This window comes from Salvelinus fontinalis, chromosome 11, assembly GCF_029448725.1.
Source record: "Salvelinus fontinalis isolate EN_2023a chromosome 11, ASM2944872v1, whole genome shotgun sequence".
NCBI classification, from domain to species: Eukaryota; Metazoa; Chordata; class Actinopteri; order Salmoniformes; family Salmonidae; genus Salvelinus; species Salvelinus fontinalis.
This window is the reverse complement of record NC_074675.1, coordinates 57381091-57405514: the sequence shown is the minus strand read 5'-3', so window position 1 is coordinate 57405514 and position 24424 is coordinate 57381091. Positions and strand designations below refer to the sequence as shown.

Genomic DNA, 24424 nt, shown 5'->3' with positions numbered 1-24424 from the left:
AACTCGTTTTTCATATTCATCTGATTTAGAATATGCCATTTATATCATCCTGGCATTTTCCATTGAAGAGTTATTGACGAGCAAAGTCAGAATCTTTAATATAATGCTAACTTCACCGCACCGCCTGACAATGCATGTTGTCCCAACCTACGTTTTGACATCTGAATGGGAACTTGCCTGTCTGCCTGCCCGCCCATTTGATCGATGACAAATACATTTGATTGACAACTAAGAGATATGCTAACTGCGGAACACAGTCGTTCAAGTTCAGTATAGCTAGATAGCAAAGCGATTCACATTTCTTGCTAGCTAACCAAATGATACCTGCATCTCCAGCTATAGCCACAGAAACATGATATGGGGGTTCGGCCACTCACCCACTCATCCAATGACAACATCCTCCCAGCAGCTAGCTAGCTAATGTTAGGCTGTGCTAGCTAATGTTAGGCTGTGTTAGCTAATGTTAGGCTGTGCTAGCTACTGTTAGCCAATGTTAGGCTGTGCTAGCTACTGTTAGCCAATGTTAGGCTGTGCTAGCTAATGTTAGCTAACGTTAGGCTGTGCTAGCTAATGTTAGCTAACGTTAGGCTGTGCTAGCTAATGTTAGGCTGTGTTAGCTAATGTTAGCTAACGTTAGGCTGTGCTGGCTAATTTTTTATTTTTTATTTTTTATTTTACCGTTATTTTACCAGGTAAGTTGACTGAGAACACGTTCTCATTTGCAGCAACGACCTGGGGAATAGTTACAGGGGAGAGGAGGGGGGATGAATGAGCCAATTGTAAACTAATGTTAGCTAACGTTAGGCTGTGCTAGTGTAACAGTTGTAACTTTACGTCGTCCCCTCGCCCCGACACGGGCGCGAACCAGGGACCCTCTGCACACATCAACAACAGTCAACCACGAAGCGTCGTTACCCATCGCTCCACAAAAGCCGCGGCCCTTGCAGGGCAAGGGGCAACACTACTTAAGTCTCAGAGCAAGTGACGTAACTGGTTGAAATGCTACTAGCTAGCCATTTCACATCCGTTACACTCACCCCCCTTTCAACCTCCTCCTTTTCCGCAGCAACCAGTGATCCGGGTCACGGCACCAATGTAACAGTTGTAACTTTACGTCGTCCCCTCGCCCCGACACGGGCGCGAACCAGGGACCCTCTGCACACATCAACAACAGTCAACCACGAAGCGTCGTTACCCATCGCTCCACAAAAGCCGCGGCCCTTGCAGGGCAAGGGGCAACACTACTTAAGTCTCAGAGCAAGTGACGTAACTGGTTGAAATGCTACTAGCTAGCCATTTCACATCCGTTACACTAGCTAATGTTAGCTAACGTTAGGCTTTCAGCTTGTTAAATAAACAGCTACATAAATATATATATACGCTAGCCTATTAGCCACGTTATGACTGACTTGCTAGTTCGATTGTATTGATATTCCCAACCCTGGTTACATTTGTCAGTTTCTGTCCAGATTATTGAGTCATTGAAACTCAAACATCTCGAATGGCTGGAGGCAGCAAACAATGTTACCAGCTGTGATTTACAACCTAATAGCAATATTTGTTGGACTATCAAGACATTTACTGGTGATGTATATTACTGTTGAACTACATTCATCTATTCTGTTTTAGTGTCATGGAGCGTTGAGTCACATTAAACATATATATTTTTTAAACTCTTATAAAGTTGGTTATGTAGCATAAACTGGGAATTTGATATTTTTTGACTGATATTATGATTGTCTTGTTTGTTTCATATCTGCAAAGTAGTTAAAACACTGTCAGTTCCACTTTAACATTGTACACACAAACACACACTGAATCTGGTTCATTACACACACAGATAATCTGGTTCACTACACACACAGAGAATCTGGTTACCTACACACACAGAGAATCTGGTTACCTACACACACAGAGAATCTGGTTACCTACACACACAGAGAATCTGGTTACTTACACACACAGAGAATCTTTAATAGTTTAATAGTAGTTAGTCGTTCATATTGGATACACACCGTTCAGAATGGGCTTTGTGGTACTAACACACCTCAGAATGGGCTCTGTGGTACTACCATACCTCAGAATGGGCTCTGTGGTAGTAACACACCTCAGAATGGGCTCTGTGGTACTACCATACCTCAGAATGGGCTCTGTGGTACTACCACACCTCAGAATGGGCTCTGTGGTAGTAACATACCTCAGAATGGGCTCTGTGGTACTAACATACCTCAGAATGGGCTCTGTGGTAGTAACATACCTCAGAATGGGCTCTGTGGTACTACCATACCTCAGAATGGGCTCTGTGGTAGTAACACACCTCAGAATGGGCTCTGTGGTACTACCATACCTCAGAATGGGCTCTGTGGTACTACCATACCTCAGAATGGGCTCTGTGGTACTACCATACCTCAGAATGGGCTCTGTGGTACTACCATACCTCAGAATGGGCTCTGTGGTCCTAACATACCTCAGAATGGGCTCTGTGGTACTAACACACCTCAGAATGGGCTCTGTGGTAGTAACATACCTCAGAATGGGCTCTGTGGTACTAACATACCTCAGAATGGGCTCTGTGGTAGTAACATACCTCAGAATGGGCTCTGTGGTACTACCATACCTCAGAATGGGCTCTGTGGTACTACCATACCTCAGAATGGGCTCTGTGGTACTAACATACCTCAGAATGGGCTCTGTGGTAGTAACATACCTCAGAATGGGCTCTGTGGTACTAACATACCTCAGAATGGGCTCTGTGGTACTAACATACCTCAGAATGGGCTCTGTGGTACTAACATACCTCAGAATGGGCTCTGTGGTCCTAACATACTGTACCTCAGAATGGGCTCTGTGGTACTACCATACCTCAGAATGGGCTCTGTGGTAGTAACATACCTCAGAATGGGCTCTGTGGTACTACCATACCTCAGAATGGGCTCTGTGGTACTACCATAACTCAGAATGGGCTCTGTGGTACTAACACACCTCAGAATGGGCTCTGTGGTACTATCATACCTCAGAATGGGCTCTGTGGTAGTAACATACTGTACCTCAGAATGGGCTCTGTGGTAGTAACATACTGTACCTCAGAATGGGCTCTGTGGTAGTAACATACTGTACCTCAGACCCAGACTGTATTTGTTAATAGAATAATACATTAAACATATCCAAAATGCATTTTGACCAATCTTTGTCTTTACTAATAAAATCAGCTGATACAGCCAAATCATTATCATACAATATCAATAATTATCACTGGACAAACTCAAAATATCTGATCAGTTATCAATACATTTGATCGAAGAGTTCCTCCGGCCTTGAAGTTACAAAATGTTGTAATGTATTAGGTAAAGTCGACTGAAGTGCCAGAGTCTGTGTGTGTTAGAGTCTCTCCTCTCTGCAGACTCCTCTCCTCAGGCTAACGTCGTCCAATCCGATCTCTCCTTTGTGGCCACGCCTCCTCTCTCCTTTCAGAAGGACCTATCACAACACAGTGTTAGAGGGTGTGTGTGTGTGTGCGCGTGTGTGCGTGTGTGGAGCGCGTGTTACTCACACTCTCCAGGCCTGCTCTCCACAGTGTGATCTGTGTATGTCTCCACCCTTCTCCCCCCGTACGGCTCCAGAGGGCGGGGCTATATCTCAAACCCTTCCTCCTGACGAACAGCTGAAGCACACCCACATGGTGACCTGATAGCCAATGACGGAAGGAGAAGCACAAGTGACCCTCGCTCCAGGGCGGGGCTAAGGGGAGAACCAATCGTGCGCCTTGAATGCTTCGTTTCCCCGCCCCTACCTCTGGAACAGACACGTACCGCCCACCTGGAGAGAGAAAGAGAGAGGAGGAGAGGACAGAAGGAGAGAGAGAGAGAGGAGAGAGAGATGAGATAAGGAGAGAGAGAGAAGGAATGAGAGAGAAGGAATGAGAAAGGAAAGGAGAGAGAGAGAGGAGAGAGAGAGAGAGAGAGAAGGAATTAGAGAGGAGAGAAGGAGAGAGAGAGAAAAGTAGAGAGAGAGAAGGAGAGAGAGGAGGGAGAGAGGAGAGAGAAGGAGAGAAGAAGAAAAGGATAGAGAGAGAGAGGGAGAAGGAGAGAGAAGGAGAGAGATAGAAGGAAGGAGAGAGAGAGAAGTAGAGAGGGAAAAGGAGAGAGAATGAGAGAGAGAGGAGAGAGAAGGAGAGAAGAAGAAAAGGATAGAGAGAGGGAGAAGGAGAGAGAAGGATAGAGAGAGACCTTCCCAAACCTTCCATAACAAAGCCATCACCTACAGAGAGATGAACCTGGAGAAGAGTCCCCTAAGCAAACTGGTCCTAGGACTCTGTTCACAAACACAAACACACCCCACAGAGCCCCAGGACAACAGCACAATTAGACCCAACCAAATCATGAGAAAACAAAAAGATAATTACTTGACACATTGGAAAGAATTAACAAAAAAACAGAGCAAACTAGAATGCTATTTGGCCCTAAACAGAGAGTATACAGTGGCAGAATACCTGACCACTGTGACTGACCCAAACTTAAGGAAAGCTTTGACTATGTACAGACTCAGTGAGCATAGCCTTGCTATTGAGAAAGGCCGCCGTAGGCAGACATGGCTCTCAAGAGAAGACAGGCTATGTGCACACTGCCCACAAAATGAGGTGGAAACTGAGCTGCACTTCCTAACCTCCTGCCCAATGTATGACCATATTAGAGAGACATATTTCCCTCAGATCACACAGATCCACAAAGAATTCGAAAACAAATCCAATTTTGATAAACTCCCATATCTACTGGGTGAAATTCCACAGTGTGCATCACAGCAGCAAGATTTGTGACCTGTTGCCACCAGAAAAGGGCAACCAGTGAAAAACAAACACCATTGTAAATACAACCCATATTTATGCTTACTTATTTTAACTTGTGTGCTTTAACCATTTATACATTGTTACAACACTGTATATATTTAATATGACACTCGTAATGTCTTTATTGTTGTGAAACTTCTGTATGTGTAATGTTTACTGTTAATTCGTTTTGTTTGTTTCACTTTTGTATATTATCTACCTCATTTGCTTTGGCAATGTTAACACATGTTTCCCATGCCAATAAAGCCCCTTGAATTGAATTGAATTGAATTGAGAGAGAGGGAGAAGGATAGAGAGAGAGAGGGAGAAGGATAGAGAGAGAGAGAGGGAGAAGGAGAGAGAGAGAATCTAGTACAGGGGTAGGAAGGTTGCTATAACTGACAATGATGTATTGAAGGGCAAAATAAATATCCATAATATGTTGTTGTTACCTGCAGGGCTGCTGGCTGTCTCCCAGTGCAGGTCTCCATCTCTGTTCCTGATCCAGCCACACAGACCGTGGTCAAACGAACAGCTCAGAGCACCGGCCCCTACACACAGGCACGCACGCACGCACGCACACACACACACAGCACAGTATGAATCATGTCTTTCCCAGACGTCCTTCCTTCAACCTCTTAAGGAATGTGTGTGTGCGTGTGCGTGTGCGTGTGTGTGTGTGTGTGTGTGTGTGTGTGTGTGTGTGTTCTTCCCAGATGTCATTCCACCTCGTCAGGAGAAAGCAGGTGTTGAAACATTTAATCACTAGACAGATAACATACCACATCCTCCCTCTCTCTCTACTCTCTGTGTGTGTGTGTGTGTGTGTGTGTGTGTGTGTGTGTGTGTGTGTGTGTGTGTGTGTGTGTGTGTGTGTGTGTGTGTGTGTGTGTGTGTGTGTGTGTGTGTGTGTGTGTGTGTGTGTGTGTGTGTGTGTGTGTGTGGTGTGTGTGTGTGTACTGCACAGTACCAGTCAAAAGTTTGGACACCCTACCCATTCCAGGTTTTTTCTTTATTTTTACTATTTTCTACATTGTAGAATAATAGTGAAGACATCAACACTATGAAATAGCACATACGGAAGCATGTAGTAACCAAAAAAGTGTTAAACAAATCAAAATATATTTTATATTTCAAAGTAGATTCTTCAAAGTAGCCAACCTTTGCCTTGATGACAGCTTTGAACACTCTTGGCATTCTCTCAACCAGCTTCACCTGGAATGCTTTTCCAAAAGTCTTGAAGGAGTTCCCACATATGCTGAGCCCTTGTTGGCTGCTTTTCCTTCACTCTGTGGTCTAACTCATCCCAAACCATCTCAATTGGGTTGAGGTCGGGTGATTGTGGAGGCCAGGTTATCTGATGCAGCACTCCATCCCTCTCCTTCTTGGTCAAATAGCCCTGACACAGCCTGGAGGTGTGTTTTGGGTCATTGTCCTGTTGAAAAACAAATAATAGTCCCACTAAGCACAAACCAGATGGGATGGTATATCGCTGCAGAATGCTGTGGTAGGCATGTCGGTTAAGTGTGCCTTGAATTCTAAATAAATCACAGACAGCAAAGCACCCCCACACCATCACACCTCCTCCTCCATGCTTCACGGCGGTAACCACACATGCAGAGATCATCCGTTCATCTACTCTGCGTCTCACAAAGACACGGCGGTTGGAACCAAAAATCTAAAATTTGGACTCATCAAACCAAAGGACAGATTTCCACTGGTCTAATGTCCATTACTCGTGTTTCTTGGCCCAAGCAAGTCTCTTCTTCTTATTGGTGTCCTTCAGTAGTGGTTGCTTTGCAGCAATTCAACCATGAAGGTCTGATTCACACAGTCTCCTCTGAACAGTTGATGTTGACATGTGTCTGTTTACTTGAACTCTGTGAAGCATTTATTTGGGCTGCAATTTGAGGCGGGTAACTCTAATGAACTTATCCTCTGCAGCAGAGGTAACTCTGGGTCTTCCTTTCCTGTGGCGGTCCTCATGAGAGCCAGTTGCATCATAGTGATTGATGGTTTTTGCGACTGAACTTGAAGAAACTTTCAACGTTCTTGAAATTTTCCGTATTGACTGACCTTCATGTCTTAAAGTAATGATGGACTGTCGTTTCTCTTTGCTTATTTGAGCTGTTCTTGCCTTAATGTGGACTTGTTCCTTTACCAAATAGGGCTATCTTCTGTATACCACCACTACCTTGTCACAACACAACTGATTGGCTCAAACGCATTAAGAAGGAAAGAAATTCCACAAATTAACTTTTAACAAGGCACACCTGTTAACTTCTTATGGCTGCAGGGGCAGTATTGAGTAGCTTGGATGAAAAGGGTGCCCAGAAGTGCCCAGAGTAAACTGCCTGCTACTCAGGCCCAGTTGCTAATATATGCATATTATTAGTGGATTTGGATAGAAAACACTCGGACGTTTCTAAAACTGTTTGAATGATGTCTGTGAGTATAACAGAACTCATATGGCAGGCAAAACCCTGAGAAAAAAATCCAACCAGGAAGTGGGAAATCTGAGGTTTGTAGGTTTTCAAGTCTTTGCCTATCCAAGATACAGTGTAACATTTGGTCCGATTGCACTTCCCAAGGCTTCCATTAGTTGTCAACAGTCTTTAGAACCTTGTTTCAGGCTTCTACTGTGAAGGAGGAGCGAATAAGAGCCGTTTGACTAAGAGGTCTGGCAGAATGCCATGAGCTAAGTCAGGCGTGCGGCCGTGAGGGCGAGTTCTGTTTCTTTTCATTTCTAAAGACAAAGGAATTGTCCGGTTGAAACATTATTGAAGATTTAAGTTAAAAACATCGTAAAGATTGATTCTATACATCGTTTGACATGTTTCTACGAACTGTAATATTAACTTAATAAATAAATAAATAATAAATAACTTAATAAAACTTTTTTGACTTTTCGTCAGGACTTGCCCGCGCCTCTGTGAATTTGGATTTGTGAACTAAAAGCGCGAACAAAAAGGAGGTATTTGGACATAAATTATGGACTTTATCGAAGAAAACAAACAAACATTTATTGTGGAACTGGGATTCCTGGGAGTGCATTCTGATGAAGATCATCAAAGGTAAGTGAATATTTATAATGCTATGTCTGACTTCTTTTGACTCCACAACATGGCGGGTATCTGTATGGCTTGTTTTGGTGCCTGAGCGCTGTACTCAGATTATTGCATGGTGTGCTTTCGCTGTAAAGCTTTTTTTTTTTAACTGACACAGCGGTTGCATTAAGAAGAAGAATATCTTTAATTCCATGTAAAACACTTGTAATTTTCATCAACATTTATGATGAGTATTTCTGTAAATTGATGTGGCTCTCTGCAAAATCACCGGACGTTTTGAAGGCAAAACATTACTGAACATAACGCGCCAATGTAAACTGATATCTTTGGATATAAATATGAACTTTATCGAACAAAACATACATGTATTGTGTAACATGAAGTCCTATGAGTGTCATCTGATGAAGATCATCAAAGGTGTGTGTGTGTGTGTGTGTGTGTGTGTGTGTGTGTGTGTGTGTGTGTGTGTGTGTGTGTGTGTGTGTGTGTGTGTGTGTGTGTGTGTGTGTGTGTGTGTGTGTGTGTGTGTGTGTGTGTGTGTGTGATGTACCTGGATCGTCTCTGTTGTCCCCTGTAGTGTTTCCCAGCTCAATGTCATAGTCAAAGCCATGGTTTCCACCTCCTGGAAGACGGGGGACTGGAACAACACAACAGTTCATTATACTATTGGTCAGAGTATTACAGAGCATAACTGAGTATTACCGAGTATCACAGAGTATTACCGAGTATCACATAGTATTACGAGTATTACCGGATATTACATAGTATTACTGAGTATTGTCGGGTGTTACCGAGTATCGACGAGTATCACCGAGTATTACATAGTAGTACCGGGTATTACTGAGTATTACAGAGTATCGCGGAGTGTCACCGGGTATTACTGAGTATCACTGAACATCACAGAGTATCACAGAGTATTACCGGGTATTACAGAGTATCTCAGAGTATTACTGAGTATTACTGAGCATTACAGAGTATTGCTGGGTATTACTGAGTATTATTGAGTATTACTTGATCTGCCTATTTCCTCTCTATTTGTCCCTCCAGAGTTCCACAGGGATTGTTTGTGATAACTGCAGGCAGAAATGCTTGATTTTACTGCGGCTTTTATGACATTTTGCGTGGAAATATGCAATGATTTTTTTCCAATTTGTCGCGAAGACGCACTGACTAGGAAAAAAGTGAGTTACTTGATTGAATCATATTATGCGCTAAATGTGAGGTGATTGGATGAAGATGCAAACCCTCTTTTTTTGCACAGTGGTGATTGGTTAAATTTCCATGCCCTCGCATAATATGCGTGGAATTGTTGACTTTGCCAAACATTTCGCGATCGCATTATCTCAGAATCCTGAAGGGACTTCTCTATATTCAGCATAGAAACGTCTCCATGGTGACGGGGTGTGTTCTTACTTACTGTGCACATCTCCTCTCTGTCTCTGTGTAACAACCTTCTGAATGTGGTTGTCCAGGGTGGTGGTGGTGGGAGGGCTGGGGGTGGTAGGGGAGAGGGTGGTGGGAGGAGGGCTGGGGGTGGTTTGGGAGAGGGTGGAGGGAGGAGGCCTGGGGGTGGTTGGGGAGAGGGTAGAGGGAGGAGGGCTGGGGGTGGTAGGGGAGAGGGTGGTGGGAGGAGGGCTGGGGGTGGTTGGGGAGAGGGTGGAGGGAGGAGGCCTCGGGGTGGTAGGGGAGAGGGTAGAGGGAGGAAGCCTGGGGGTGGTAGGGGAGAGGGTGGAGGGAGGAAGCCTGGGGGTGGTAGGGGAGAGGGTGGAGGGAGGAGGCCTGGGGGTGGTTGGGGAGAGGGTAGAGGGAGGAGGGCTGGGGGTGGTTGGGGAGAGGGTGGAGGGAGGAGGCCTGGGGGTGGTTGGGGAGAGGGTAGAGGGAGGAAGCCTGGGGGTGGTTGGGGAGAGGGTAGAGGGAGGAAGCCTGGGGGTGGTTGGGGAGAGGGTGGAGGGAGGAGGCCTGGGGGTGGTAGGGGAGAGGGGAGAGGGAGGAGGGCTGGGGGTGGTAGGGGAGAGGGTGGAGGGAGGAGGCCTGGGGGTGGTAGGGGAGAGGGTAGAGGGAGGAGGGCTGGGGGTGGTAGGGGAGAGGGTAGAGGGAGGAGGCCTGGGGGTGGTAGGGGAGAGGGGAGAGGGAGGAGGGCTGGGGGTGGTAGGGGAGAGGGTAGAGGGAGGAGGCCTGGGGGTGGTAGGGGAGAGGGTAGAGGGAGGAGGCCTGGGGGTGGTAGGGGAGAGGGTAGAGGGAGGAGGGCTGGGGGTGGTTGGGGAGAGGGTAGAGGGAGGAGGCCTGGGGGTGGTAGGGGAGAGGGTGGAGGGAGGGGGGCTGGGGGTGGTTGGGGAGAGGGTAGAGGGAGGAGGCCTGAGGGTGGTAGGGGAGAGGGTGGAGGGAGGAAGCCTGGGGGTGGTTGGGGAGAGGGTGGAGGGAGGAGGGCTGGGGGTGGTAGGGGAGAGGGTGGAGGGAGGAGGCCTGGGGGTGGTTGGGGAGAGGGTAGAGGGAGGAAGCCTGGGGGTGGTTGGGGAGAGGGTGGAGGGAGGAGGCCTGGGGGTGGTAGGGGAGAGGGTGGAGGGAGGAAGCCTGGGGGTGGTTGGGGAGAGGGTAGAGGGAGGAGGCCTGGGTGTGGTTGGGGAGAGGGTAGAGGGAGGAGGCCTGGGGGTGGTAGGGGAGAGGGTAGAGGGAGGAGGCCTGGAGGTGGTTGGGGAGAGGGTGGAGGGAGGAGGCCTGGGTGTGGTAGGGGAGAGGGTGGAGGGTGGGATTGTAGTTGTTGTGGTGGTGGTGGTTATTGGGACGGAGGTTGTCTTAGCAACTGTTGTTGTTGTACTAGGTATTCTCGTTGTTGTTGTTGTTGTACTAGGTATTCTCGTTGTTTTTGTTGTTGTACTAGGTATTCTCGTTGTTGTTGATGTAGTTAAAGTAGTGGTAGAAGTGGTAGGTTCAGGGGTAGTTGGAGTAGGGGTTGTAGTGGTTGTCAATGGCTGAGTCGCGGTTGTTGTCGTGGGAACGGTTGTTGGGACGGTGGTTGTCGTAACGGTGGTTGTCGTGGTGGTAGGTCCACTGGTAGTTACTGCCATGGCAGTGGTTGCTGCGGTTGTAGTTGCTATCGTAGCAGTAGTAGTAGGTCTGACTGTAGTTGTCTGTCTGGTTGTTTGTCTGGTTGTTTGTTTAGGTGTAGGTCTCGTTGTAGATCTGGGTGTGGCTTTAGGTTGAGGAGGAACAATGGTGACCTTGGCAACAGCTGGAGAGAAACACAGAGACAGTTACTAACTCTCCCTTTAGACTCAACTCTCATAGGATTCACAGAGACAGTTACTAACTCTCTCTTTAGACTCAACTCCCATAGGATTCACAGAGACAGTTACTAACTCTCTCTTTAGACTCAACTCTCATAGGATTCACAGAGACAGTTACTAACTCTCTCTTTAGACTCAACTCTCATAGGATTCACAGAGACAGTTAAAACCTCTTATGGCTGCAGGGGCAGTATTGAGTAGCTTGGATGAAAAGGTGCCCAGAGCAAACTGCCTGCTCTTCAGTCCCAGTTGCTAATATATGCATAATATTAGTAGATTTGGATAGAAAACACTCTGAAGTTTCTAAAACTGTTTGAATGATTTCTGTGAGTATAACAGAACTCATATGGCAGGCTAAAACCGGAGAAAAAAATCCAACCAGGAAGTGGGAAACCTGAGGTTTGTAGGTTTTCAACTCATTGCCTATCAAATACACAGTGGGATATGGGTCAGTTTGCACTTCCTACGGCCTCCACTAGATGTCAACAGTCTGTAGAACCTTGTCTGATGCTTCTACTGTGAAGTGGGGCCGAAGGAGACGGGAATGAGTAAGGTTTACCATGAGCTGACCATGCTCTGACCATGCGCGTTCATGTGAGAGGGAGCTCTGTTCCATCGCACTTCTGAAGACAAAGGAATTCTCCGGTTGGAACATTTTTTAAGATTTATGTTAACAACATTCTAAAGATTGATTCAATACATCGTTTGACATGTTTCTACTGACTGTTACGGAACTTTTTGACATTGTCTGCTTTTAGTGAACGTGCTTCGTGACTTTGGATTTGTTTACCAAACACGCTAACAAAAGTAGCTCTTTGGACATAAATTATGGACATTACCGAACAAAACTAACATTTCTTGTGGAAGTGGGAGTCCTGGGAGCGCATTCCGACGAAGATAGGCAAAGGTAAGTGAAGATTTATAATGTTTTTTATGAGTTTTGTTGACTCCACAATTTGGCGGGTAACTGTATGGCTTAGATTATTGAATATTGTGCTTTTGCCGTAAAGCTTTTTGAAATCTGACACAGCGGTTGCATTAAAAACAAGTGTATCTTTAATTCTATGTGAAACATGTATCTTTCATCAAAGTTTATGATGAGTATTTCTGTTATTTGATGTGGCTCTCTGCAATTTCTACGGATATTTTGGAGGCATTTCTGAACATGGCGCCAAATGTGAACTGAGGTTTTTGGATATAAATATTAACTTTATCGAACAAAACATACATGTATTGTGCAACATGGAGTCCTATGAGTGTCATCTGATGAAGATCATCAAAGGTTAGTGATTAATTTTATCTCTATTTCTGCTTTTGTGACTCCTGTCTTTGGCTGGAAAATTTGCTGTGTTTTTCTGTGATTTTGCGGTGACCTAACATAATCGTTTGTGATGCTTTCGCTGTAAAGCCTTTTTGAAATCGGACACTGTGGTGGGATTAACAAGAAGTGTATCTTTAAAATGGTGTGAAATACTTGTATGCTTGAGGAATTTTAATAATGAGATTTCTGTTGTTTGAATTTGGCGACCTGCACTTTCACTGGCTGTTGTCAAATCGATCCCGTTAACATAATTGCAGCCATAAGAAGTTTAACTTCTCTGCGCTACGGATCCCGTTAGCGGGTTTAAATTCGACAACATACTGTGAGCGCCACATAAATAGTCATATTAAACATTCCTGAAAATACAAGTGTCTCACATGGTTCAAAAGCCTAGAATCTTGCTAATCCAACTGCGTTGTTAGATTTAACAAAGGATTTACTGCGAAAGAATATGATGCGATTATCTGAGAACAGAGCCCCATACCAAAATAATATTTCAACCAGCACAGGCGTAACAAAATCACAAATTGCAATAAAATTAATTGTTTACCTTTGAAGATCTTGCTCTGTTTGCAATCCCAAGGCTCATTGTTACACAATGAATGGTATTTTGTTCGGTTAAATCCATTTTTATAGCCTACCATGACACATTTTGTGAACGCTTATCCCGTTGAATTCTGTGTCATTCAATTTTTGACGAAACATTCGACGTGAATACACAGACTAAACGTGACTTTATCCAGTCATGTTTGGTTTCATTGCAATCAACTGTTTGTTTGTAACACAACCAAACTTGATGGGTCATTTCGCGGGACGTATTGACCGAAAGAAACCGATTGGAAGACAAGTAATGACCTCATTTTGCACCAATTATATGACCGCTGTTTCGTTGATTGACTGTATTTTAACCCAATGACCATTGATCGTCTTGAAATCTAGCTGGGTAGATAGCCAATGAGCAGAGGTAAACGGCAATATGTCATGTTTCTGTGTTGGAAGACCAACCCATGTAGTAAACTCCGGCGTAAAGATGGGCTTTCGCCATTGAAGATTCATACTGGAAGGAGCTAAGTTTTTTACGCACAGCACTATTTCGGTAACGAGCATCTTCAGCTGTTTATATATCGAACATCATGGCGAATAAGTCAGGGAAAGCTAAATCTAAGACTAGATATACGAATGTAGACAAAATTACAGAGGAAAATTGATCGTGAAAGTGAGACAGATCTGCTTTTGGAAGATGATTCAGTTAGCGACCATAGCTATGACTCCAAAATGGAAGCATGTTTTTGGAAAGAAGAGGACATTTGTTTTGTTTTGGACTGGTAAGTTCTTCTCATGCTAATGCCGTTGTTTCAAATTAATAATATCAAATATCGTTTGTGATTGTTTTTACATTTTATTTGCAATATATAAAAATGTAATGAAATGTGTAAAGTACACATTGGCTATACATTGTGGGTGGGGGTATGTTTGTATTTTTGTGAATGACCCATAGCCTATGTTTGTGTGTATATACACTGCTCAAAAAAATAAAGGGAACACTTAAACAACACAATGTAACTCCAAGTCAATCACACTTCTGTGAAATCAAACTGTCCACTTAAGAAGCAACACTGATTGACAATAAATTTCACATGCTGTTGTGCAAATGGAATAGACAAAAGGTGGAAATTATAGGCAATTAGCAAGACACCCCCAATAAAGGAATGGTTCTGCAGGTGGTGACCACAGACCACTTCTCAGTTCCTATGCTTCCTAGCTGATGTTTTGGTCACTTTTGAATGCTGGCGGTGCTTTCACTCTAGTGGTAGCATGAGACGGAGTCTACAACCCACACAAGTGGCTCAGGTAGTGCAGTTCATCCAGGATGGCACATCAATGCGAGCTGTGGCAAAAAAGTTTGCTGTGTCTGTCAGCGTAGTGTCCAGAGCATGGAGGCGCTACCAGGAGATAGGCCAGTACATCAGGAGACGTGGAGGAGGCCGTAGGAGGTCAACAACCCAGCAGCAGGACCGCTACCTCTGCCTTTGTGCAAGGAGGTGCACTGCCAGAACCCCACAAAATGACCTCCAGCAGGCCACAAATGTGCATGTGTCAGCATATGGTCTCACAAGGGGTCTGAGGATCTCATCTCGGTACCTAATGGCAGTCAGGCTACCTCTGGCGAGCACATGGAGAGCTGTGCGGCCCCACAAAGAAATGCCACCCCACACCATGACTGACCCATCGCCAAACCGGTCATGCTGGAGGATGTTGCAGGCAGCAGAACGTTCTCCACAGCGTCTCCAGACTCTGTCACGTCTGTCACATGTGCTCATGTGCTCAGTGTGAGCCTGTTTTCATCTGTGAAGAGCACAGGGCGCAAGTGGCGAATTTGCCAATCTTGGTGTTCTCTGGCAAATGCCAAACGTCCAGCACGGTGTTGGGCTGTAAGCACAACCCCCACCTGTGGACGTCGGGCCCTCATACCACCCTCATGGAGTCTGTTTCTGACCGTTTGAGCAGACACATGCACATTAGTGGCCTGCTGGAGGTCATAACTTCAATCAAATGTCAATAGTAGTATCTAACCCGTCATCCAGCGCTGATAGGCTATTACAATGTTCTCCATAAGACGATGAAATGGTACAAGACCTTCTTCTATCGTTTTCGTCGACATTGCTGTGGTGAATGCATTCATCCTACACAAGGAAATGGCTAAGAGATGTGGAAAGCCCTTCCTCACATAGAAAGCCTTCAGAGAGCAGCGCATCAAGGAGCTTTCTGGCTACAGCACCACACTCTGTCCCTTCTGCTCCTGCCACAAGTGTTCATCTGCCCAAATGTATTTCTGCAGGCATGAATGTGCCTCAGGGCCAAAAGGGCACAGCATGGAGGCGTCGCTGTGTTGTTTGTAAGATGAAGTCGCCCATCACCTGCACCACATGCTCGGTGACCCTCTGCTTTACATCAGAAAGAGACTGCTATGGTACCTGGCATCAGCAGCACAATATTGTGTAGAGCTTTGGCAAAGTGGGTTATTTCCTTCCTGTCTGGCCCTGTCCGGGGGTAGTGGGGTTATATCCTTCCTGTCTGGCCCTGTCCGGGGGTAGTGGGGTTATATCCTTCCTGTCTGGCCCTGTCCGGGGGTAGTGGGGTTATATCCTTCCTGTCTGGCCCTGTCCGGGGGTAGTGGGGTTATATCCTGCCTGTTTGACCCTGTCCGGGGGTAGTGGGGTTATATCCTTCCTGTCTGGCCCTGTCCGGGGGTAGTGGGGTTATTTCCTGCCTGTTTGGCCCTGTCCGGGGGTAGTGGGGTTATATCCTTCCTGTCTGGCCCTGTCCGGGGGTAGTGGGGTTATATCCTTCCTGTCTGGCCCTGTCCGGGGGTAGTGGGGTTATATCCTGCCTGTTTGACCCTGTCCGGGGGTAGTGGGGTTATATCCTTCCTGTCTGGCCCTGTCCGGGGGTAGTGGGGTTATATCCTTCCTGTCTGGCCCTGTCCGGGGGTAGTGGGGTTATATCCTTCCTGTCTGGCCCTGTCCGGGGGTAGTGGGGTTATATCCTTCCTGTCTGGCCCTGTCCGGGGGTAGTGGGGTTATATCCTTCCTGTTTGGCCCTGTCCGGGGGTAGTGGGGTTATATCCTTCCTGTCTGGCCCTGTCCGGGGGTAGTGGGGTTATATCCTGCCTGTTTGACCCTGTCCGGGGGTAGTGGGGTTATATCCTTCCTGTCTGGCCCTGTCCGGGGGTAGTGGGGTTATATCCTGCCTGTTTGACCCTGTCCGGGGGTAGTGGGGTTATATCCTTCCTGTCTGGCCCTGTCCGGGGGTAGTGGGGTTATATCCTTCCTGTCTGGCCCTGTCCGGGGGTAGTGGGGTTATATCCTTCCTGTCTGGCCCTGTCCGGGGGTAGTGGGGTTATATCCTGCCTGTTTGACCCTGTCCGGGGGTAGTGGGGTTATATCCTGCCTGTCTGGCCCTGTCCGGGGGTAGTGGGGTTATATCCTTCCTGTCTGGCCCTGTCCGGGGGTAGTGGGGTTATATCCTTCCTGTTTGGCCCTGTCCGGGGGTAGTGGGGTTATATCCTGCCTGTTTGACCCTGTCCGGGGGTAGTGGGGTTATATCCTGCCTGTTTGACCCTGTCCGGGGGTAGTGGGGTTATATCCTGCCTGTCTGGCCCTGTCCGGGGGTAGTGGGGTTATATCCTTCCTGTTTGACCCTGTCCGGGGGTAGTGGGGTTATATCCTGCCTGTTTGACCCTGTCCGGGGGTAGTGGGGTTATATCCTTCCTGTCTGGCCCTGTCCGGGGGTAGTGGGGTTATATCCTGCCTGTTTGACCCTGTCCGGGGGTAGTGGGGTTATATCCTTCCTGTCTGGCCCTGTCCGGGGGTCTCATCGGATGGGGCCACAGTGTCTCCTGACCCCTCCTGTCTCAGCCTCCAGTATTTATGCTGCAGTAGTTTATGTGTCGGGGGGGCTAGGGTCAGTTTGTTATATCTGGAGTACTTCTCCTGTCTTATCCGGTGTCCTGTGTGAATTTAAGTATGCTCTCTCTCTTTCTCTCCTTCTTTCTCTCGGAGGACCTGAGCCCTAGGACCATACGTCAGGACTACCTGGCATGATGACTCCTTGCTGTCCCCAGTCCACCCGGCCTTGCTGCTGTTCCAGTTTCAACTGTTCTGCCTGCGGCTATCGAACCCTGACCTGATCACCGGACGTGCTACCTGAACTGTTCATATTTACTCCTGAGGTGCTGACCTGTTGCACCCTCTACAACCACTGTGATTATTAGTGTCTGTCTGCTGGTCATCTATGAACGTTTGAAAATCTGTTCTGTTATAATCTCCACCCGGCACAGCCAGAAGAGAACTGGCCACCCCTCATAGCCTGGTTCCTCTCTAGGTTTCTTCCTAGGTTTTGGCCTTTCTAGGGAGTTTTTCATAGACACCGTGCTTCTACACCTGCATTGCTTGCTGTTTGGGGTTTTAGGCTGGGTTTCTGTACAGCACTTCGAGATATTAGCTGATGTACGAAGGGCTATATAAATTGATTTGATTTGATAGAGGACTGAGGGTCTTCCAAATATTGAAAGTGTGTAAATAGTTACCCATGTTATTTTGTAAATTTATATATATATTTTTTCCATATATTTTTTAAAATATTTCTTTCCCCATTTTTTTATTTTTTTATTTTTTTCTCTCCTTTTTTGGGGGGGGGTGTGTTAGAATACAATTTTGGTATTTCATATATAGTTATTTGTTTCAAAATGTATACCTTCATCAATTTGGCCACTTGGGTACATTTGGGCTACTTGTGTGGGACACCTGGGAGACTTCATGATAAATGTCATGTAGCACACTCATTTTGGAAGTTCTGAAACTTTGCACAAGTACTGTTGCCCTCTTATGTTTTCCAATGGAATTGTCCCCATATTCATATCTGAATGTTTGTTTTATCTTGTTCATTTTAAAGATGATGGTACAACAATTAAAAAGAAAAAACGTATGTTTTTTTCATTGTATTATCTAAACCAGATCTATTGTGTTATATTCTCCTACATTCAATTCACATTTACACAAACTTCAGAGTGTTTTCTTTCAAATGGTACCAAGAATATGCATATCCTTGCTTCTGGGCCTGAGCTAGAGGCAGTTAGATTTGGGTCAGGCGGAAATTGAAAGAAGGGGGGGGGGGGGGGGGTAGCTGTATAACTCTCTCTTTAGACTCAACTCTCATAGGATTCACAGAGACAGTTACCGACTCTCTCTTTAGACTCAACTCTCATAGGATTCACAGAGACAGTTACCGACTCTCTCTTTAGACTCAACTCTCATGCAGTCTCATTTGATAATTGTAGAAGAATATTCGATTGACAGAAAACAGTGAAGGTGAAAAACCAAAGAAACAGAACTAAGTTCCATCTTACGATAGCAGTCCGTTCCCTTCCCTTCTCTACAGAGGCACTTGGGAGAGGCAGGGTTGAGGGAGCAGAAGGAACGAGAATCCTTATCTGAAAAACACACACACACACAGACACACACACGCACACACACACACACACACACACACACACACACACACACACACACACACACACACACACACACACACACACACACACACACACACACACACACACACACACACACACACACACACACACACACACACACACACACACACACACACACACACACACACACACACACACACACACACACACACACACACACACACACACACACACACACACACACACACACACACACACACACACACACACACACACACACACACACACACACACACACACACACACACACACACACACACACACACACACAAGCTGTCGATGAAGCCCAGTTCGAGTGTGTGTGTGTGTGTGTGTGTGTGTGTGTGTGTGTGTGTGTGTGTGTGTGTGTGTGTGTGTGTGTGTGTGTGTGTGTGTGTGTGTGTGTGTGTGTGTGTGTGTGTGTGTGTGTGTGTGTGTGTCTTACCTATACAGTGGTATCTGCCGTTGATGTAGGTGAGTTTGTAACCATGGTAACATTTACACACATAGCTGCCGAAGGTGTTCTGACACTTCCTGTTCTGGGGACACACCCCTCGACCCCCCACACACTCGTCAACATCTAAGACAGCAGAGGAAGACATCGAAGAGTAATGACTATGAAGAGTAATGACTAACCCTGTGGGCTCTATACAGTACTCCTAACCCTGTGGGCTCTATAAGGTACTCCTAACCCTGTGGGCTCTATACAGTACTCCTAACCCTGTGGGCTCTATACAGTACTCCTAACCCTGAGGGCTCTATACAGTACTCCTAACCCTGTGGGCTCTATACAGTACTCCTAACCCTGTGGGCTCTATACAGTACTCCTAACCCTGTGGGCTCTATACAGTACTCCTAACCCTGTGGGCCCTATACAGTACTCCTAACCCTGCGGGCTCTATACAGTACTCCTAACCCTGTGGGCCCTATACAGTACTCCTAACACCGTGGGTTCTATACAGTACTCCTAACCCTGTGGGCTCTATACAGTACTCCTAACCCTGTGGGCTCTATAAGGTACTCCTAACCCTGTGGGCCCTATACAGTACTCCTAACCCTGTGGGCTCTATACAGTACTCCTAACCCTGTGGGCCCTATACAGTACTCCTAACCCTGTGGGCCCTATACAGTACTCCTAACCCTGTGGGCTCTATAAGGTACTCCTAACCCTGTGGGCTCTATAAGGTACTCCTAACCCTGTGGGCTCTATACAGTACTCCTAACCCTGTGGGCCCTATACAGTACTCCTAACCCTGTGGGCCCTATACAGTACTCCTAACCCTGTGGGCTCTATAAGGTACTCCTAACCCTGTGGGCTCTATAAGGTACTCCTAACCCTGTGGGCTCTATAAGGTACTCCTAACCCTGTGGGCTCTATACAGTACTCTTAACCCTGTGGGCCCTATACAGTACTCCTAACCCTGAGGGCTCTATACAGTACTCCTAACCCTGTGGGCTCTATAAGGTACTCCTAACCCTGTGGGCTCTATACAGTACTCCTAACCCTGAGGGCTCTATACAGTACTCCTAACCCTGTGGGCTCTATAAGGTACTCCTAACCCTGTGGGCCCTATACAGTACTCCTAACCCTGTGGGCTCTATACAGTACTCCTAACCCTGTGGGCCCTATACAGTACTCCTAACCCTGTGGGCTCTATACAGTACTCCTAACCCTGTGGGCTCTATACAGTACTCCTAACCCTGTGGGCTCTATACAGTACTCCTAACCCTGTGGGCTCTATACAGTACTCCTAACCCTGTGGGCCCTATACAGTACTCCTAACCCTGCGGGCTCTATACAGTACTCCTAACCCTGTGGGCCCTATACAGTACTCCTAACACCGTGGGCTCTATACAGTACTCCTAACCCTGTGGGCTCTATACAGTACTCCTAACCCTGTGGGCTCTATAAGGTACTCCTAACCCTGTGGGCCCTATACAGTACTCCTAACCCTGTGGGCTCTATACAGTACTCCTAACCCTGTGGGCCCTATACAGTACTCCTAACCCTGTGGGCCCTATACAGTACTCCTAACCCTGTGGGCTCTATAAGGTACTCCTAACCCTGTGGGCTCTATAAGGTACTCCTAACCCTGTGGGCTCTATACAGTACTCCTAACCCTGTGGGCTCTATAAGGTACTCCTAACCCTGTGGGCTCTATACAGTACTCCTAACCCTGTGGGCTCTATACAGTACTCCTAACCCTGTGGGCTCTATAAGGTACTCCTAACCCTGTGGGCTCTATACAGTACTCCTAACCCTGTGGGCTCTATAAGGTACTCCTAACCCTGTGGGCTCTATACAGTACTCCTAACCCTGTGGGCTCTATACAGTACTCCTAACCCTGTGGGCTCTATACAAGAACTATATAGTGAATAGGGCGCCAGAGAGAGACAATGAGTCATTTGTCAGAGCTGCTGAAGATTACTGTAATTCACTCCACTGATTGGTGGGTAGACTGGTGCTGTCATCCAATAGGATTGCAGACTGGAATTTGTAGCCAATTGGGAGAACAATAGCAAAATTATAGTGTTATTGATGTGTAATCAGACCAGACCATAATACTCACCCACACAGGTGCGTCTGTCTGGCCCCAGCCGTAACCCTGGAGACGGACACTGGCATCGCACCACCCCTTTGGTAACCTCACAGCCGTACTGACAGTTGGCCCTGGCACAGGTACGGGCATCTAAACAGGAAGTAGGAAGTATACAGGAAATACAGGGAAACAGTTATCCCAGGGTACAGAAACACTCATAACATCACTAAAGAGCAATGGTTCAACCATTGGGGTGCCAGGACAGAGAAGAGCTTGGACTTGGCTGAGTGGGAGCTGCTCTCCCCTAGGAGAGAGAAGAGACCAGAGGTGGAAGAACGGAGTGCTCGGGTTGGAGTGTAGGGTTTAACCATAGCCTGAAGGTAGGGAGGGGCAGTTCCTGCTCCGTAGGTAAACACCATGGTCTGGTAGTGGATGGGTTGGAGTGTAGGGTTCAACCATAGCCTGAAGGTAGGGAGGGACAGTTCCTGCTCCGTAGGTAAACACCATGGTCTGGTAGTGGATGGGTTGGAGTGTAGGGTTCAACCATAGCCTGAAGGTAGGGAGGGACAGTTCCTGCTCCGTAGGTAAACACCATGGTCTGGTAGTGGATGGGTTGGAGTGTAGGGTTTAACCATAGCCTGAAGGTAGGGAGGGACAGTTCCTGCTCCGTAGGTAAACACCATGGTCTGGTAGTGGATGAGAGCTTCGACTGGAAGCCAGTGGAGTGTGAGGAGGAGCGGGGTGACATGGGAGAACTTGGGAAGGTTGAATACCAGGCTTGCTGCGGCGTTCTGGGTAAGATGCAGGGTTTTGATGGCACAAGGGGGGAGCCCAGCCAACAGTGAGTTGCAGTAGTCCAGACAGGAGAGTACAAGAGTCTGGACTAGGACCTGCGCCTCTTCCTGAGTGAGGTAGGGTCGTACTCTACGGATGTTCCTCTTCCTGTGTGAGATAGGGTCGTACTCTACGGATGTTCCTCTTCCTGTGTGAGGTAGGGTCGTACTCTACGGATGTTCCTCTTCCTGTGTGAGATAGGGTCGTACTCTACGGATGTTCCTCTTCCTGTGTGAGGTAGGGTCGTACTCTACGGATATTCCTCTTCCTGTGTGAGGTAGGGTCGTACTCTACGGATGTTCCTCTTCCTGTGTGAGATAGGGTCGTACTCTACGGATGTTCCTCTTCCTGTGTGAGGTAGGGTCGTACTCTACGGATATTCCTCTTCCTGTGTGAGGTAGGGTCGTACTCTACGGATGTTCCTCTTCCTGAGTGAGGTAGGGTCGTACTCTACGGATGTTCTTCTTCCTGTGTGAGGAAGGGTAGAACTCTACGGATGTTGTAGAGCACGAATCTGCAGGAGCAAGTCACTGCTTTGATGTTTGCAGAGAACGACAGGGTGTTGGTCAGGGTCACGCCAAGGTTCCTTGCACTCTGGGACGGGGACACTGTGGAGTTGTCAACCGTGATGGAGACGTCCTAGAGTTGTCTTCCGGTCCCTGGGAGCAGCTCCGTCTTGTCCAGGTTGAGCTTGAGTTGGTGGGCCGACATCCAAGCTGAGATATCTGCCAGGCACGCAGAGATGCATGTCGCCACCTTTGTATCAGAAGTGGGGAAGGAGAAAAGCAGTTGAGTGTCATCCTCATAGCAGTGATAGGAGAGACCATGTGAGGATACGACAGAGCTGAGAGACTTGGTATATAGAGAGAAGAGTAAACTCTAATCCTTGGAAACTCTAATCCTTGGAAACTCTAACCCTAGGAAACTCTAATCCTAGTAAACTCTAACCCTAGGAAACTCTAATCCTAGTAAACTCTAACCCTAGGAAACTCTAATCCTAGTAAACTCTAACCAGAGGCAGAGGTCAAGGTGTAGGGTAGTTGTGTGTGAGTGATGCCAGTGGACTCAATAGGCTGAGTGAATGAGTGAGGCCAGTGGACTCAATAGGCTGAGTGAATGAGTGAGACCTGTCGACTCAATAGGCTGAGTGAATGAGTGATGCCAGTGGACTCAATAGGCTGAGTGAATGAGTGAGGCCAGTGGACTCAATAGGCTGAGTGAATGAGAGAGGCCAGTGGACTCAATAGGCTGAGTGAATGAGTGAGGCCAGTGGACTCAATAGGCTGAGTGAATGAGTGAGGCCAGTGGACTCAATAGGCTGAGTGAATGAGTGAGGCCAGTGGATTCAATAGGCTGAGTGAATGAGTGAGGCCAGTGGATTCAATAGGCTGAGTGAATGAGTGATGCCAGTGGACTCAATAGGCTGAGTGAATGAGGAGCGGATGTCCTCAACCTTTTTTTCAAAGTTGTTGACAAAATCGTCCGCAGAGAGGAAGGAGGGAGGGGGTGGAGGATTAAGGAGGGAGGGGGTGGTAAATAGTTTCCTTAGGTTAGAGTTTCCTAGGGTTAGAGTTTCCTAGGGTTAGAGTTTCCTAGGGTTAGAGTTTCCTAGGGTTAGAGTTTCCTAGGGTTAGAGTTTCCTAGGGTTAGAGTTTACTGGGTTAGAGTTTCCTAGGGTTAGAGTTTCCTAGGGTTAGAGTTTACTGGGTTAGAGTTTCCTAGGGTTAGAGTTTCCTAGGGTTAGAGTTTCCTAGGGTTAGAGTTTACTGGGTTAGAGTTTCCTAGGGTTAGAGTTTCCTAGGGTTAGAGTTTCCTAGGGTTAGAGTTTACTGGGTTAGAGTTTCCTAGGGTTAGAATTTCCTAGGGTTAGAGTTTCCTAGGATTAGAGTTTCCAAGGGTTAGAGTTTACTAGGGTTAGAGTTTCCAAGGGTTAGAGTTTACTAGGGTTAGAGTTTACTGGGTTAGAGTTTCCTAGGGTTAGAGTTTACTAGGGTTAGAGTTTACTGGGTTAGAGTTTACTGGTTTAGAGTTTACTGGGTTAGAGTTTACTGGGTTAGAGTTTCCTGGGGTTAGAGTTTCCTGGGGTTAGAGTTTACTAGGGTTAGAGTTTACTGGGTTAGAGTTTACTGGGTTAGAGTTTCCTGGGGTTAGAGTTTACTGGGGTTAGAGTTTACTAGGATTAGAGTTTACTAGGATTAGAGTTTCCTGGGGTTAGAGTTTCCTGGGGTTAGAGTTTACTAGGGTTAGAGTTTACTGGGTTAGAGTTTACTGGGTTAGAGTTTCCTAGGATTAGAGTTTACTAGGATTAGAGTTTCCTGGGGTTAGAGTTTCCTGGGTTAGAGTTTACTGGGATTAGAGTTTCCTAGGGTTAGAGTTTACTGGGATTAGAGTTTACTGGGATTAGAGTTTCCTAGGGTTAGAGTTTACTGGGTTAGAGTTTACTGGGTTAGAGTTTACTGGGATTAGAGTTTCCTAGGGTTAGAGTTTACTGGGATTAGAGTTTCCTAGGGTTAGAGTTTAC

The 24424-nt window shown here is 46.8% G+C and overlaps 1 protein-coding gene across 1 annotated transcript in view; it reads right to left on the bottom strand.

Moving 5' to 3' along the window:
- Positions 1-1949: 1949 nt before the first annotated feature.
- Positions 1950-24424, bottom strand: part of LOC129864760 (nephronectin-like) — a 47735-nt gene continuing 25260 nt past the window's right edge. The window contains exons 5-13 of the mRNA XM_055937054.1: positions 21100-21219; positions 18975-19109; positions 18404-18487; positions 10225-11119; positions 9308-9489; positions 8441-8527; positions 5275-5373; positions 3551-3816; positions 1950-3477 (exon numbers count right to left, since the gene is read on the bottom strand). Of these exons, the coding sequence (XP_055793029.1) occupies positions 3379-3477; positions 3551-3816; positions 5275-5373; positions 8441-8527; positions 9308-9489; positions 10225-11119; positions 18404-18487; positions 18975-19109; positions 21100-21219 (1967 nt within the window). The 3' untranslated portion in view covers positions 1950-3378. The remainder of the gene's footprint in view (positions 3478-3550; positions 3817-5274; positions 5374-8440; positions 8528-9307; positions 9490-10224; positions 11120-18403; positions 18488-18974; positions 19110-21099; positions 21220-24424) is intronic.